Source organism: Salvelinus fontinalis, chromosome 29 (genome assembly GCF_029448725.1).
Source record: "Salvelinus fontinalis isolate EN_2023a chromosome 29, ASM2944872v1, whole genome shotgun sequence".
Lineage (NCBI taxonomy): Eukaryota > Metazoa > Chordata > Actinopteri > Salmoniformes > Salmonidae > Salvelinus > Salvelinus fontinalis.
Genome location: NC_074693.1, coordinates 42,255,824 through 42,274,272, shown reverse-complemented (window position 1 = coordinate 42,274,272; position 18,449 = coordinate 42,255,824). Strand labels below are relative to the sequence as shown.

At 42.2% G+C, this 18,449-nt stretch overlaps 1 protein-coding gene across 1 annotated transcript; it reads left to right on the top strand.

The window, feature by feature from the left end:
* Nucleotides 1–13,721, top strand: LOC129827995 (protein farnesyltransferase/geranylgeranyltransferase type-1 subunit alpha-like). Its single transcript, XM_055889379.1, has 9 exons — nt 1–225; nt 594–679; nt 2,455–2,569; nt 2,712–2,816; nt 3,101–3,227; nt 4,401–4,549; nt 4,920–4,982; nt 11,437–11,608; nt 13,055–13,721. The coding sequence occupies exons 1-9, from the start codon at nt 17–19 to the stop codon at nt 13,232–13,234; spliced, it is 1,206 nt and encodes a 401-aa protein (XP_055745354.1). The 5' UTR covers nt 1–16; the 3' UTR covers nt 13,235–13,721.
* Nucleotides 13,722–18,449: the final 4,728 nt, after the last annotated feature.

Below are 18,449 nucleotides of genomic sequence, written 5' to 3'. Positions count from 1 at the left end.
TTGCACAAAACAGGAAATGACGTCCATGAGTGCAATAACACAGACGTCCGACATTACAAATAAGGCAGCTCTTATTCCGCTTGCAACCGAAAGACCAGCTTATTACAGAATGTCAGGTATTGAAGAAACTTCAAATGTATCCTCAGAATTTCAAGAGGAGAGGAGCGAGGAAGAGGTCGAAGAGGAGATTGGCTATGAAGACCCGTTCCGTTATGTGTTTTACAGGTAGGCTAAGCTAACTAGTTAGGCTAGCGTTAAGTAGTGTAGCTAGCTGAACCAGTATCTGAGACGAGTATGACGAGTCCGTGAAGTCAAAGATTATTTTCTGTGTAACAATACGTTAAAAACAAATCCCCCCACTTCCCTAGCCGGTGTGAGTTAGTTCGCTAATTAACGTTAGCTATTGCTCGCCTTGATCTATACTTAATAGTAAGCTTACAATTAGCTAGGTATTATTGTTTTCTATGTTTAATTGATTTAAAAGTGATACCTGAAATTCACGTCAATTGAGGTAGGCGAATTGGCCGAGACTGAACAGTTGCCCCATTCACTAATGTCAATCTTCACTTTCCCTCTCTCGCCCTCATGTACAGAGACAGGAAAGAATGGTCTGATTTAGAGCCTGTTCCTCAAGATGATGGTCCCAATCCTGTTGTGAAGATTGCCTACTCTGACAAGTGTAAGAAATTAAACTTGGCATATCATTTAAAACCAGACATCCATATTGTTTAATGTTGTCAGTGTCATGCATTTAGCCTACCAAATACAGTTGAAGTCGGAAGTTTACATACACCTTAGCCAAATACATTTAAACTCAGTTTTTCACAATTCCTGACATTTAATCCCAGTAAAAATTCCCTGTTTTAGGTCAGTTAGGATCACCACTTTATTTTAAGAATGTGAAATGTCAGAATAATAGTAGAGTGATTTATTTCAGCTTTTATTTATTTCATCACATTCCCAGTGAGTCAGAAGTTTACATACACTCAATTAGTATTTGGTAGCAAAACCCATTTAACTTGGGTCAAACATTTTGGGTAGCCTTCCACAAGCTTCCCACAATAAGTTGGGTAAATTTTGGCCCATTCCTCCTGACAGAGCTGGTGTAACTGAGTCAGGTTTGTAGGCCTCTTTGCTCGCACACGCTATTTCAGTTCTGCCCACAAATTTTCTGTAGGATTGAGGTCAGGGCTATGTGATGGCCACTCCAATACCTTGACTTTGTTGTCCTTAAGGCATTTTGCCACAACTTTGGAAGTATGCTTGGGGTCATTGTCCATTTGGAAGAAATATTTGCGATCAAGCTTTAACTTCCTGACTGATGTCTTGAAATGTTGCTTAAATATATCCACATAATTTTTCCCCCCTCTTGATGCCATCCATTTTGTGAAGTGCACCAGTCCCTCCTGCAGCAAAGCACCCCCACAACTTGATGCTGCCACCCCTGTGCTTCACGGTTGGGATGGTGTTCTTCAGCTTGCAAGTGTCACCCTTTTTCCTCCAAACATAACAATGGTCATTATGGCCAAACAGTTCTATTTCAGTTCTATCAGACCAGAGGACATTTCTCCAAAAAGTACAATCTTTGTCCCCATGTGCAGTTGCAAACTAGTCTTGCTTTTTTATGGCGGTTTTGGAGCAGTGGCTTCTTCCTTGCTGAGCGGTCTTTCAGGTTGTCGATATAGGACTCGTTTTTACTGTGGATATAGATACTTTTGTACCTGTTTCTTCCAGCATCTTCACAAGGTCCTTTGCTGTTGTTCTGGGATTGATTTGCACTTTTCGCACCAAAGTACGTTCATCTCTAGGAGACAGAACGTGTCTCCTTCCTGAGCGGTATGACGGCTGCTTGACCCCATGACGGCTGCGTACTATTGTTTGTACAGATGAACGTGGTACCTTCAGACGTTTGTAAATTGTTCCCAAGGATGAACCAGACTTGTGGAGGTCTACAATTTATTGGCTGATTTCTTTAGAGTTTCCCATGATGTCAAGCAAAGAGGCACTGAGTTTGAATGTTGGCCTTGAAATACATCCACAGTTACACCTCCAATTGACTCAAATTATGTTAATTAGCCTATCAGAAGCTTCTAAATCCATTACATAATTTTCTGGAATTTCAGGCTGCTTAACAGCATACTCAACTTAGTGTATGTAAACTTCTGACCCACGAATTGTGATAGTGAATTATAATTGAAATAATCTGTCTGTAAACAATTGTTAGGAAAATGACTTGTGTCATGCACAAAGTATATGTCCTAACCAACTTGCCAAAACTACAGTTTGCTAACAAGAAATTTGTGGAGTTTTTGAAACACTTAGGTTGGAGTCATTAGAACTCAACTGTAACTCTGAAGTCACTTTAAATAGTTTTGATTCATGAAAAATTATTTCACTTTGCATCAAACTTTACATTTCACACGTAACTAAATATGTTACATTTGTCTCCAATAGTCACAGACGTGTATGACTATTTCCGAGCGTTACTGAAGAATGATGAAAAAAGTGACCGGGCACTCTTGCTGACAGCTGAAGCCATTGAGTTGAACGCTGCAAATTACACTGTATGGTAAGCAGGTGTTATTATGATTTATGAACAGAACAGTAGAAAACCAACACTTTTTTTTCTTATTTTCCCATCCTTGCACATTTCATTTTCGAAGATCATACAGAAAGGGTGAACTTTTCCTCTCCATTTTGTGTATGTGAAGGCACTACCGGCGAGTTTTACTGCAGGCCCTGGAGAAGGACCTGAGAGAGGAGATGAGGTACATCACAGCCATCATCGAGGACCAGCCCAAAAACTACCAAGTCTGGTGAGCTCTGCCAATCCAGTGTCACGACCATAGTTGATTTTCAATGAAGCAGACTAAAACTCTATGGTCCTTTAAGAACCTAATTTATGTAAAATATTGTGTACCGGTACTATACTTTTTAAAGAAATTAACAAATGTGACTGAAGGACAACATCAGGCTGTTTGTCTCCAACATTGGGTTGTGAGCATAAAGACACATTTCCGTTCTCTGCAAGTTGGACAATAAAGTTCTAATTTTTCTTCTTCGGTTCTACAAAGACTTAACTGTCTGCTCCATATCCTAGGCACCATAGACGAATGGTGGTGGAGTGGCTGAACGACCCCTCTGAGGAACTGGAGTTCATTGCAGAGATCCTAAGTCAGGACGCTAAGAACTACCATGCCTGGCAGCACAGACAGTGGGTCATCAAGGTATGAGCCTCAACAACCAGGCTGCGTTTGTAACCGATGGTGAATTGTTAGCTAGTTATCTCTCTGTGTGTGTATGTGTGCGCTAGTAGCGGCCATCGTGCAAGTGACATCTCCTGCCCTGAGACTTAAAATCATTGTCCTGGACCTAGTTGAACCTTTGCTCGCACCTTGGCTTTTCTGGGTCAATGGTATTAACTGTGCTTCTTGAGCAAGAAGTGTTGTTGTGCAGAGTGTCTCTGGTTAAGCCCAGTTTGGGATAGGGACTATATCGACTCCGTTGCACATTCACAATCACATACACTCTCTGCCTCATTAGAAGGTATTGGGCTCCTGAGTGGTGGAACGGTCTAAGGCACTGCACCTCAGTGCTAGAGGCGTCACTACAGACACCCTGGTTCAAATCCAGGCTTTAACACAACCGGTTGTGATTGGGAGTCCCATAGGTTAGTGCACAATTGGCCAAGCGCCATCCGGTGTAGGCCGTCATTGTAAATAAGAATGTGTTCTTAAAACCTCTACGGTATCGGTGTCCCTATACCGGGACGGTTGAGCTAACGTGCGCTAATGTGATTAGCAGGATGTTGTAAGTAACAGGAAACTTTCCAGGACATAGACATGTGGGCAGAAAGCTTAACTTATTGTTAATCTAACTGCACTGTCCAATTTACAGTAGCTATTACAGTGAAAAAGTACCATGCTATTGTTTGAGGAGAGTGTTCAAAACCAACTTTTTTTCAAGGCAACTGGTTTGATACATGAAACCGAACGACGTTGATTACCAATTTATTTTTTGCAGGTCTGTGTAAATGAAGTCCCATTTGAATTCTGCCACCAAACAGACTCTATAGCTCTCTGAAATGGGCTGCGTTGATTATATGACTGTGCAGTTTTATTTTAACACAGTTGTGTGATTGAATCGGTGTATTGTCTTGGAAAGTATCTAGTAGCGGATGGATCAAAAATAGGATATCAGAATGAATGGTGATCTGAACAAGGAAATCCTTTATGTGCAGTGAATTTTAATCACAAATCTGAATGGACACATGCCATTGGAATACACAATAGCAAGGACAATGATGTGTTTGTCTGTCAGTACTAAATAAGTGTACTCCAGAAGTATGCCTGTGCAATATTAGTTTGTGTGTGTCAGTACTAAAGTGTCTTATTTTCTAGGAGTATAAGCTCTGGGACAGTGAGCTGGAGTATGTGGATCAGTTATTGGAGGAAGATGTGAGGAACAACTCGGCATGGAACCAGAGGCACTACATCATCTCCCACACGACAGGCTACTCAGACCCAGCCATACTCAACAGAGAAGTGCAGTACGTACCTGCTCTCCTTACAAGCCGTATCTCATGTCAGCCCCATAAACTGAAAATGGGAACGCTTGGTCCAGAAACAACCTGCTAGCTGCTACCCACTTGGCACTTCATCCTCTAAGCCCCTACCCACTCCATATATCTGAACGGATGAGATGGGTATGAGCAGCATGATTGTAACTCCACCTTGCCCTCTGATAGGCTTGGTAGGCGTTTAACCGGCATTAAACCTATCAAACCCTTTTGGATATCTGTGGGTAAGGGATTGTTTTTGAAAATGGGGTAGGTCTTGTTTCTGGATTGGGCAAAGATTTCCAGTGTGCTATATCAAACAAATATGTGATAAATGTGTTCTCCTTTTGTCTTTTTTAAGGTACAGTCTCAAACAGGTTAAGAAGGCTCCCCACAACGAAAGTGTGTGGAACTATTTAAAAGGGTAAGTGTCATAGGATTCATTCAGTAGGGAATTAAATCCTACTTACTTTCTGACTCTACAATGTTATGGGTAATAACACACTTGCCTTGCAGTTTCTATCCTCCACCAGCAGATGTCAGAAGTCACCATGTTTTTTTTAGTTTAGGCCAGGGGTCTGCAACCTTTGATTGGAAGAGACCTTTTTTCCAAACCAAAAAAAGTGTTGAGAGAGCCACACAAAATTTGAGCCTTTTCAAGCCAATAGCGGCAATATCTGATATTCATCACCACGGATAGCAGTCAGATCAAATTACCATGAAATCTGACGTTAAGGTTCACAGAGCAGTGGACACAGCGGCTGTCTGGTGAAGGTGTAGAGAGAATCGATCTCGTGAACATACAGTAAATATGCTACAGGAGTGATATTACTTTTTGATTTAGAAAAACAGCCTGGACAACACCCTGTCATTCTCTGCAAATCTCAAAGCAAGGACTCGCTCCTTCAGGTTCATGCTCTACACAACATCCGTAGAGGACGACCCTACTTCACACAGGAAGTGGCGCAGGTCCTAATTCAGGCACTTGTCATCTCCCGTCTGGACTACTGCAACTGGCTGTTGGCTGGGCTCCCCGCTTGTGCGATCAAACCCCTGCAACTTATCCAGAACGCCACGGCCTAGTGTTCAACCTCCCAAGTTCTCCCATGTCACTCCCGCTCCTCCGCACACTCCACTGGCTTCCAGTTGAGGCTCGCATCCACTACAATAACATGGTACTTGCCAATGGAGCAGCAAGAGGAACTGCCCCTTCCTACCTTCAGCTATGCTCAAAACCTATACCCCAACCTGTGTTATAGGGATGATTATTTTCTCCACAATCTACCAAGTTTCAATACCGGGAATGATTCATATTTATCATGAGAATCCCGGGAAATATCGCAAAAAATCTTAAGTGCCCATTTTAAACCAAGATATGGCCACTATGCCAGGGTTCTCCCCAAATAGATGGGCGCGGCGCCACCTTGTTGGATTGGCTGCGCCACTATGTGAAGATTTCATAGCAAAGTAAACTGATATTTAGTAATGATAGAGTAACTGTTTGATCAGCAATGATGTGAATTGCCAAACAGACGGTTCATAAATTCAGAGCGTTATCATGTTCCTCAATTCAAAGCATTTCAGCAGTAAGCCATCTCGACACAGAGCGCACCCCGAGTATAGCGTTGTCGAATCATACCTACTTTAACGGCAGTCAAACAAAAGTCAAATATCCAAAGTTTCTAAGCTTGATAGATAACCTCGTTCAACGAATGACAGAATATCTCCTATATTTTGGCTAAATCGAGATGTTTATTCAGATCGCAGATCAGTTCTTGAATAACGGTCAGATGAAGAATGGAAGTAGTTAAAATATCAAGGTATCTTAACTGGGACCAACTCTGTTGAAGAAAATATCAATATCTTCGCTCGTACCGTATGTTGATCACACATTCTCTACCGAAGCTCTCATATGGGCAGCAAGTACGAGAAGTGGGAGAAATGTTAGACTTCTATTTAGACATGCATAGGCGAGAGATGTGCTTTGATAATGTAACCTATGGATTACAGAAGAAAGTTAGGAATTTTCATGCAAGACAAGAGTCAGGATTTTGGGTTTCAGTGGGATTGGGACTGGATAGGAAAATAGCCTAGGCTCTAGGACAGGAGAAGATAGAATTTTGTTAACAGACTTTGTCTGTGACAGAGATGCCTATGTAGTGAATTGTGCATAGGCCTATCAGAGGCACACGCTATACTGTAGGGGTTTCCTGTAGAGTTTATTCACTTAAATTGGGTCGTGTGTGCTTTGCGTTTATGGCGACTTTGTTGATAATCTCATGCTGCACACGTGTGTCTTGTGGAATTGCTTTAGTGCCAACATTGGGGCAAAATATAATTTCCTGGGTCTTGTCATTTTTGGGGGAGGGGAAATGTGAAGTGATCCCAGTTACCAATGTCGATCCCTACCGAGTACTCCGTTCTGCCACCTTGGGTCTCTTGGCCTTCCCGCTCAGCACAGTCGAAGCTCTTCTCTGTCCTGACACTCCAATGGTGGAACCAGCTTCCCCCTGAATCTAGGACAGCAGAGTCCCTGCCCATCTTCCAAAAAAATCTGAAACCCTACCTCTTCAGTGTATTTTAAATAATCCCACTGCACCCTCCTCCATTAATCTTTTTTTTTGAAGACTTGACTCCCCCCACCAACCCACTAGCACCGACTTTGCTGATAGTTACTTTATTGAGACAAAATGCTGCAGTGATTCATTGAAAGGCCCAAATCAAGCCCCACAAGAAATGCTATAATGAGACACAGATAGATGTATTTGCAATGCAAACAGGTTGATTGTAATCAATATTTATTATACTGCCTTAACTAAAAACAGTGTTTTTTTTCTTTACTTTTAGAAATTAGCCCATTGAACGGCCTAGCCTGAAACTTTCAGCAACAGAAACTTAACCTGCAACAGGTTATGTTTTGTACATTTCAAAAACAGAATTAAATAAAAGTAAGATAAGGTTTCAACATGTATTGTCCTGTATATTGTAACACGTATTACTGCCCACATCATGAGTCATAACCACAGTAAAATTACACAACTTGCTAACTAACATCAGGTCGCTAATGGCCTGGTTCCCTGCGATCTGTTGTCCCTCTACCCACTCTACTCTGACATCAATGCAAATGCATTCGAAAATCACATCAAAAACTTGTCATCAAAACAGTAGTAAGCCTATAGTACTTTTTAAAAAAACACATCAATTTGAAGAAAGAAGTTGAAACAGTGTAAAACATGGTTGTTGTTGTGGATGTTGTTTCAAAGCCTAACATAACGAAATGGACAGTGCTATCTAAGGTGATGATTCATTCAGAACACCCATATACATATTTGAGCTTATGTATAGGAAAATGAGCCCAGGCCAAAAGAAAAACCTGAATTCAAATGATGATTGTGCTTGTATACAAAACACAGCCGACTGCATATTATGCATGGAAGAAAACATCACGTAAAATGGATTTAAGATGTCTTTGGGCCATAATTGGTCTAGCCCAGGTATTCCCAAACTGGGTTACGCGCAATGCCGTCGGGGATACGCCAAATTAAAATGTGATTAACATTTAAAATAAAAATACGTTTCAAACAGTCCATTTATATTTTCCGACCGGGCTTTACATTTGGGTGAGATTTTTCCTCGCCTGAGTAGCCTCGTTTCACTGCCAAAAATAAAATTAAACCATCTAGTGTTCAGCGAAATAAGAACACAATGTCAAATACAGGTAGCTTAGTGAAATAATTAACATCCAATTACATTAACTGTTGTTCTCTCGCGGAATTCCACTAACGGTCCGTATGTAGCCAAGCGTAGCTGCTGCACATTCCGTTTGCTCAATAATAGATAAATGATTAAAGTAAGACCTGCGTCCATAGACACATACCAGCTCTACTGGTAGTACTGCTACTACCATCTGCTACTACAAGCAGTACTCCACCTGCACCTGTCGACCACCCAAGTTGTTCTGCTTCCACGAGCACATCCAATCAGTAGCATCAGTAATTCTACATTTGTTAGCCCAGCTAGCATGGACACTGACAGTTGTGAATCTGATGCAGCCGAAGAGCTACTGCACCCTTACCCTGGAAAGCACCGAACAACAGACAGGGACGTTGGACCATCGAAGAGGCGCAAATATGATGAGAACTACATTGATTTGGGGATCACTTATATTGGGAGTAGTGCCTTTCCTTAGGTACAGTACTTTTGTACATAACACACTGTCTCACAACTCGATGAAACCTTCACTCTTGCGCAGACATTTAGAAACAAAACATGCCAATTTGAAAAATAAGCCACGGGAGTTCTTTGATTGAGAATTAAGACTAATTTTGAGTAGTACGACATGTATAAAAGCAACAGAGACCATTTAATAAGAAGGGGCTAGAAGTGTCTTATATGGTGAGCTACCGTGGCTAGGACTGGCAAGCCCCATACTATTGTGGAGGACTTAATTCTTCCTGCTGCCACGGATATGGCTGGGACAATGCTGGGGGAAAAGGCCCAAAAAACTATACAGACAATGCCTTCATCAAACAACACTGTTTCACAACGCATCAGTGACATGGCAGGAGATGTTTTGAAACAATTACTGCTTCGCATACAAGCCAGTGGGCCTGGCGTTGCTCCTGGTATATGTCTGTTACATTTATGGTGCCAAGGGAATGCTGCCAAGGGAATGCATGACAGCTTGAAAGATGTTTTGGACACTACAGTGAAAATGGGTAACTTTGTTAAAGCAAGGCCCCTGAACTTGTGTATTTTCTGCACTATGCAACGATATGGTGCGCTGGTTATCAAGGGGCAAATTATTGACACTTTTTTTTAAATTGAGAGACAAGCTTAAAGTTTTCTTTACTGACCATAATTTTCACTTGTCTGACCACTTGCATGATGAGTTTCTCACACGACTGGCCTATCTGGGTGATGTTTTTTTCTCATCTGAATCTAGGATTACAGGGACTCTGCAACTATATTCAATGTGCGGGACAACATTGAGGCTATGATTTAAGAAGTTGGAGCTCTTCTCTGTCTACATTAACAAGGACCTTTCTCCAGTCCATTTGAAATTGCAACAAGCGGTTCTGTGAAACTGGAATTTAAACAGAAGACACTGCCAGATTTCTGAATTGGGCAGCGCTCAGAGTATCTTGCCTTGGCAAATCACGCTGTTAAAACACTGATGCCCTTTGCAACCACGTACCTATGTGAGTGGATTCTCGGCCCTCACTAGCATGAAACCTAAATACAGGCACAAACAGTGTGGGAAATGATTTTTAAGACACTCCAATACAACCCAACATTGCAGAGTTATGTGCATCATTTCAAGCACACCCTTCTCATTAACATGTGGTGAGTTATTTGTTCATAAACAATTGTGAATAGGGTTTTATATGTAAGATGGTTAAGTAAAGAAGTTGTTGGTTAAGTTACTGATTATTATTATTTGTGCCCAGGCCTTATAAGAGCTCTTTGTCACTTCCCACGAGCCGGGTTGTGACAAACTCATTCTTATGTTTAATACATGTATCGTATAGTGTGTGTGGCAGGCTTACAATGATGGCAAAAAAACATTTGAGAGTGCGTTGACCCTGGTGCTAGAGGGGGTACGCAGCTGGAGGTTCAATGTTTGAAGGGGTACGGGACTATAAAAAGTTTGGGAACCACTGATCTAGCCTATACTCCAAAATTAAACAAATTCGAGTAATCGCCTTTGAACTGTATTATTATGCATAGTGGACTTATGCTATGCCCCAAAATGTCTATCCATGAGTCTGGGAGAGAACGTAAAGCCCTAGGCGATGCTGTTGGTTCACTGATTGTGCAGGGCAGTTGACAGCCTACAATTAGTGAATTTGATTTTGAATAGCCTAGTAATAGGGCATTTTTAATTGGGTGACATTACCTTTGGATATACAGAATATCTCACCATGTGTTTCCATCGCCTCTCCTGGATTCCTTTCTCGAGGGCTGTCAAATGTTTAGTGAAATGTTTCGTTGCGGTTTTTGCTTGGTTTCCAAAATTAAGCAATAGGTAGATGCAGGAACAGGGTAAGAGAGCCCATAGCATACAGAGTTTGGGCTGAATATCACCCGTCTGGCAGCGAGACAATGCACCTCGAACCGTGGTTGATGCATTGGCGTAAAATAAGTGTGCTTCTATTTATTTCTAAAGCACATACATGCTCCGCTATAAAACCCGAAGTAGCCTACAAAACGATCCCGCGGGAATGCGCACGGCCTCCCTTCGCTATTCGAGTGCGTACAAATTACATGCATTTCTCCTGTCCCTATTCCTGACCATTTAATAATGGCCCATTTCTAAATCGGTTAAAACAATTTTTTTTACATATTAGTAAAGACAAGATTAAATTGAGTAGTCTGATGGCGGGTAAAAATATGATCACTTGATGAGAGAAGAGATGTGCAGCCTGAGGCAAGGAACGGAGCACAAACTTTTTTTTGCTACTTTCTCAAATCATCAATAGCCTACAGTCATACCATTCAGCCCATATGTTTTGATTTCTAAGGTTTATATCATTCTCAACTAAAGTTGTCAAAACTCTTTAAGTATAGCATATAGGGCTTGTTTCAAATAATCACTTTTATGCTCAACACAGCCACTTCATATGCGGACTTGCTCCATAATGGGAGAAATAAATGTTCTATTTTTTTCAGCTAAGTTGCATTCTATTCTTACTATAAATAATGGCACTGCACTTAAGCATTTCTTGTCAGCTAAATTAACAAGTCTACAGCCTATGGCATGGAGCATAGGCCTACTGTAGGGAAGGCGTAAGGGGAGGTTGAAGAGCCACATGCGTTTTGACCAGCTGGTTGGTCAAAGCTTTTCACACTCCTCTCCCTCTTTCCCCCACCCCCAGGATTCTACAGGACCTGGGCCTGTCATCCCACCCGGGTCTCCTGGAGCAGATTCTGGAGCTTAAGGAGACCCACTGCTCGCCCTACTTGTTGGGCTTCCTGGTGGACATCTACGAGGACTTCCTGGAGAACACCTTGGAACACCACGAGGAAGTCCTCAGTAAGGCCCTGGAGGTGAGCAGCACTAGGACCAATCTGGGCTAGTTTAGCACATTGTCCTACTAGACTTAAAGGGATCATTCAGCATGGGGACCTATCTGATTTAAAAGAAGAGTTCAACATGGGGACTTCTCCCACTTCAAAGGATAGTTCAGCACATGGACCAAATGTATGGGAAAATAGGCACAATCTTATTTGGTATTACTCCAGAGTTGGGATTATACTACTTTAAACTAATTTAGAGACATTGTGGCAGAAGTGGGATTGTGCACTCACCTGAAAGTCTTTAGACTTTGAAAGTCTCGGCTGAAAGTCATTTCCTGGAGGACGCGAAGGGAGTGCACAATTTTTAATTTTAGCCCAGCAGTAACACGTTTGATTAAACTAAACACCAAGCTTTGATGAGTTGAAACAAATGTGCTAGTGCTCGGCACGAACAGAAATGTGCACATCTCATCTTTGGGATCCCCCCAGGAATGCACTGGGAAACGGGTGTAGATGCTAAAGAACTTGGCAACAATATGCAGAGAATGGAAATTGTGTCTTCTACCATAGCCGAGACGTCTCCTTCCTTTGTATACCTCGAGTGTAAAACATTGACTGAGAGTCAATCAGTGTAGAGCAGCACTCGCGCAAAGAGTTCAAGGCTGAGGAACAAGGAAAATCAGTCGGAATTATTCAACAAGTCGGATTTGAAAACGCTTTATCCTATCGCACGGGATCTCTTGCATGTTATTCCAAGTCTCCAATGACAATCTCCCTGGCAGTTTGAGTGACAGATCGTATTTTGCCTCTATTTTTGGCAACTAAATGCTAGGTTGTCTGTCAGAGTTAATTAGGTTTCCTGGGAGGTGTTTTATAAAAAACATTGCTGCTGTTTTCAACTGTGAAAAAAAATAACACAATTAAAACGTGTCTATGCTTATCATCAACATGGGCGTTGTCTGGCACTACAGGAGCTCCGATGCATATTTATGCATGCAGCGGGAAGGGATTTCATTCAATTGGTTGTTGAAAATTAGATTCTCTTAATCTTCCTCTTTATTTACTTAGAAAATTGATGTTTCGCAACGCTAGTGCATCCGTGAGAAGTGTCAAATGTATGTTGAGTAGCCACTAGCCAACTACTTCACTGCCAGTACTTCTACCATGGCTATGTTAGCTGTGGTAATAGGTCATTTGATTTGCACGTAAGCGAACAAGCAAGTGTTAACAAATCAGCCCAAAGTTCCAAACCCTTGGGTTGCAAGACTATGCAAAAATAAACATTTTGATTTGGCTTTTGGTTTATTTTTTTTGCATTAAAGTTAACAGTATCTGGTTTCACCCCATTACAATATCAAGTATTCCTTTAATCTTTCTGCTCTGTTTAAATAGATCTCTTGTCCATCTCTCGTCCTTTGCACCTTCAACCCTTTAATCCTGCTATATCCCTAACCCTCTCGCTGTCTCTCTCCCCAGCTCTGTGAGCTCCTGGCCCATGAGAAGGACACCATCCGGAGGGAGTACTGGAGCTACGTGGGCCGCTCCCTGCAGACTAAATACGGCTCCAGTGACCCCTCTACCACCACCAGCGCCCCAGGAATTGACCCAGGATCAGCCTCAGGCTCCGTTCACCAGGAGACACCCTGCAGTAGCTGAGGGAAGACATGGAACTCAATGGGAGTCGAGGGAGCAACCGCTTTTAACCAGCCCAAGTTTGTTTGGCAATAGCATTACCACATAAAAAAGGAGAGAAGTAACAAAATAAACACTTGTAGCTTACTGTAAAAGAGGTAACTCACTCCAGATAAGTGTTATGACATAGGGTTGGATCATCCCTGGATTTCCAAATATGGACAGCTGCTGTCATTGTCTTGTATTGAAGTTTATAGCCATAGTTGAGCTAGATTGGATGTTGATTACGTGAGTGTGTGGTAACGAGTCATTACTGTGAAATTAGGCTTGTTTTGGATTTGTTCTGCTGCGCATGAACACATGAACACTGTAGCTAAGAAGCCATTAACAAATCTCTGTGTAGATTCATATTGATGATGTTGCCAAAACACTGTATAACCAGACTCGGCATTGCTGTAGGCTAAAGAGTCTTTTGTACGCTAGAACTAATTATGATTATTCTAAACTGGAAGTTTTGCCCTTGTCCTTTTTTTCTCTCTCGATTCCAACACACGTGCCTCATTCTAACGTACCTACTTTTCGGTCATTTTCATTCACTCTACTTGGCATAATGGGTCTGTGTGTTTGAGTTCAGCCAGTAATTGTCTCATCTGGATTCGCTCCCACTAACGAGCGAGATGAATAAAACACATCCGCTCATTGAACAACCATTTCACCGTATTAGCAGTTAGCCGCTGAGCTAAAATACATTAACCAGGGATTGTTTTTGGTCATTTGGAAATTACACATCGAAAGCATGACTCAATCGCAATGTCTTCCCCAAATTAAACTGGCCCCGTGTTGCGAAAAACAATTATTATTTTTTTTACTTTGCTTCGACTAATTTATAGCTGATAGATTTGGAGGGAAAAAAGCGTATCATCTTAAATCACTGGGCTAAAAGAGTCAAATCACAATTAAATGGAGCAGCATGAGGTTAGCTTCCAGGCTTTCTTGTTAATTGATTCTGGAGCCATTGCATCCATCTCTGCAGCTCCAAAGGCTATAAAAGGACCGTTGGATCAAGTCATTGGATAGCTGAGAGTGGGAGTACCCTTCATGGGACTGTTTCACTGGGCCAGCTATGGAAAGTCAAGTCATTACAAGATATGAAGGGTTGACTGTATTTCAATACAGACATTTTTCAACAGACTGAAGAAAGAAAAAAAAACGTATTCAGTCAGGATCATTATGAAATCAGGAAGACTTAGTCTTACAGTACAATGCGTTATAACCATATCATAATGAATTATACCTGTTGGATTTAATCACAATGTTACCCACATCACTTGTGCTGATTCTCTGTAATTCCTCCCATTCACATCAGTATTTAAGGAGCACAAATAATAAGGCAGAGTGTAATCAGATCTCATAAATGCCGGACAGTCCAGTGAGTCAGCCAGACAACCTAGCGTCCATTAGCACACGCCACGCTTATTAGCAAGATGATAGGCATATTATCTATACTGACGAGATAGCTGAGTGAACACTCTAACCATGTAAATAAATGTCCTCAATGATTGAAGGCAGGTGATATCAGGTGGGACCATTCTAGCCAATGAGAGATTAGATATGCGTGTGAACAACAGGCGCAAGTAAGGGCAATATTGAATCTGTAAAGCTGCTTACAGATTCCACGGTAGAAATGTAAAGGTCATTTCCGATTGAGCCGACATATGCAGTATTTACCGTGAATGCAGTCTCCGCTAAAGCAGGAACATTGCCTTTAAACTTCAATCACACTGTAAAGCTGGAGTTCCACGATGCGGATTGAATAGAGCCTCGTTTCTCAAAGTTGGCAGGAATGCCATATGCATCCACATACAGTGAATTGCAAAAGTATTCAGACCCCTTCTATATTTTTGTAATATACCAATTGGTGCTGAAAAGGAGATGAATGTGTGTATTTATATGGCTTTCCTTCATTGATCCCTAATATTCTGAACTGTTCTCTCCATATATTCTAGTGAGTCTGAGAAAATTAAAGTTACATCAAATTTAAAGGGATTGCTTTTGATAAATGTACTGAAAACCCTAATGAATGAAAACTCCGGGAGAAAATCTGTTGGCCAGCAAGTGGGCCGGTTTTCAGCAGATTTAATTACGTTTATTCAGCACGTGCAAGGGGACCATGCCGGCAAAGCCCGTTACGCACCTGCATAATTTCTGAATACCAACTACTGAGAAGAGCGTAAGAAAGGCGTGTAAGAAAAGGCATACATTGCCTAAGTCTGAATCGGTCCCTGTGTGAACCGAGATCGTTAAGTTTGTGTTTATTGAGAAGTGTTTCTGTGGGAGAGGACATTTGAACTGAAAAACATGGAATTGTCCAAATACTCCAGTAACATTCTCTACTTCACCCGTGACTCACTCTAATGTACTAAATTTCTACAGAGTAAACTGCGAGAGGTCAATTTGCAATGATATTAAACAGTCAGTCATAACCCAAGTTATGTGATCGAAATGCATAACTGGGAATCCCAATTGTTCTCAGACATGGCTCTCTAAGACAATTTACAATGGACTAGCGACACATTATACTGTTAGACAGAGGATGAATGGAAAGTAATTTTCTGTTTAGCCCCTCCCATCCAACTTTAAGCTAACACACACAGCCCCCTTACTCCCTGCTACATGACCAAGTTTCCCACCCAAAGCGGTCCTGATAATTTCCATTGGTAGAACAAGATGTCACAGGAGAGGTGGCAGCCCTGGCTATTAGCTCCATGTCTGTCTCCCATGTGTTCAGGGAAGCCTAGGAGGGATTGGCTCTGATGCTGACAACTCCATTACATGGGCCCTCTCCTCTGTCTATCTCACTCCTTCACACTCACCTCCAGACACTCTGGGACTCACAGCAGGGCATCTTTATACCTCTCCCATCGCTCTTCTCTCCCTAATGGATACAGGTTGAAGGCTCTGGCATCTTGAACTCTCCGCCTTTCTCAATCTGTCTCTCTTTCTACCCCCCCATCCCCCTCTCCTTCTACCCTCTCACTCTGCTTCCCTTCCTTGATTCAGATGATCTGTTCCAGCATGAGAGAGGATAAGATGTGAAGGCATGTTGCACAGCCTCATCAGGACTATGACTGCTTAGCATTCAGACTACTCTTAATATACCAGCGGGTTATTTTGCCTGTGGTTGAAGTTGCTTATAATTAGTCATGTTATGGCTAATTGATGTCGAATTTTGGTCCTGTAGCCACTTTAAAATGATTTAATTAGAGTATATGAAGTGTATAAAATAATATATCGCCCCCATGAGTAATCTTAGTTCTTACTCATGCCAAACAAGTCAACCCACAAACTGTTAAATAGTTTTTCTCCATTATCACAACGGTTCATAGTTCCGAAGTTGAACTATGTTGCAAGATGGGTACTTAGGGCTAGATTGTATCAGATCCGCGCTAGCCGACACCCGCATCTAATTGAATCTAGGCCTTAACCCCAAAGCCACAGTTGCTTTCACAATTCTGTACTCTCTTTGTATGTTTGATTTTGATAGTTGCAAGACTCAATATGCAAAACTATTAACTCATAGCCATTACTGTGGCAAGGCAAGTCTAATTGACCTAATAGCTGGGAATAAGATGACGCAGACAGAGATGGTCGCCTCGCTTCGCGTTCTTAGGAAACTGCAGTATTTTGTTTTTTAATGTATTATTTCTTACATTTTTACCCCAGGAAATCTTAAGTCTAATTCCTTTCAGCCGGGAAGAACTATTAGATATAAGAACAACGTCAAGTTACCAACATTACGACCAGGAATAGGACTTTTCCGAAGCAGATCCTCTCTTCGGACCACCACACAGAACAATGGATCTAATCCCAGCAGCTGACCGAAAACAACGGCGACGCAGAAGGAGCGGTCTTCTGGTCAGGCTCCGTAAACGGGCACGTCGCTCACCGCTCCCGAATATACTATTCGCCAATGTCCAGTCTCTTGACAACAAGGTAGATGAAATTTGAGCAAGGGTTGCCTTTCAGAGACTAACATTCTAACATGGCTCTCTCGGGATATGTTGCCGGAATCGGTCCAGCCACCAGGCTTCTCCATGCATTGCGTCGACAGAGATAAACACCTCTCTGGGAAGAGGAAGGGCGGGGGTGTATGCTTTATCATTAACAACTCATGGTGTAACCATAACAACATACAAGAACTCAAGTCCTTATGCTCACCCACCTAGAATTCCTTACAATCAAATGCCGGCCATTCTACCTAAGTCTCATCAGTTATAGTGACAGCTGTGTACATCCCCCTCAAGCGAACACCAAGACGGCCCTCAAGGAACTTCACTCGACTCTTATGTAAACTGGAAGCTATATACCCAGAGGCTGCATTTATTGTAGCTGGGGATTTTAACAAAGCAAATTTGAGATAAATGTTACCTAAATTGTATCATCATATTGACTGCACGACACGTAGGGTTAATACTCTCGACCACTGCTACTCTAACTTCCGTGATGCATACAAAGCCCTCCCCCGCCCTCCCTTTGGAAAATCCGACCACGACGCCATCTCGTCGGCTTATAGGCAGAAACTCAAACAGGATGTACCAGTTACGAGAACCATTCAATACTGGACTGAACAATAGGAAGCCATGCTCCAAGATTGTTTTGATCATGCGGACTGGAATATGTTCCAATCAGCCTCAGAGAACGACATTGATCTATACGCTGACTCGGTGAGTGCGTTTTATAAACAATGTAGTTATACCCTCCGCAAGGCAATCAAACAAGCAAAATGCCTGTACAGGGACAAGGTGGAGTCGCAATTTAACGGCTCAGTCACGAGACATATGTGGCAGGGTCTACAGGAAATCACGTACTAAAAAAACAAAAACAGCCATGTCACGGATACCGACATCTCACTTCCAGACTAAACACCTTTGCCCCATTCTTGTTCATTGACTACAGCTCAGCATTCAACACCATAGTACCAAGCTCATCATCAAGCTGGAGGCCCTGGGTCTCAACCCCTCCCTATGCAACTGGACTTTCTGACAGGCCGCCCCCAGGTGGTGAAGGTAGGAAACAACATCTCCACTTCACTGACCCTCAACACTGGGGCCCCACAAGGGTGTGTGCTCAGCCCTCTCCTGTACTCCCTGTTCACCCATGACTGCGTGGCCATGCACGCCTCCAACTCAATCATCAAGTTTGCAGACGACACAACAGCCTACAGGGAGGTGGTGAGGAC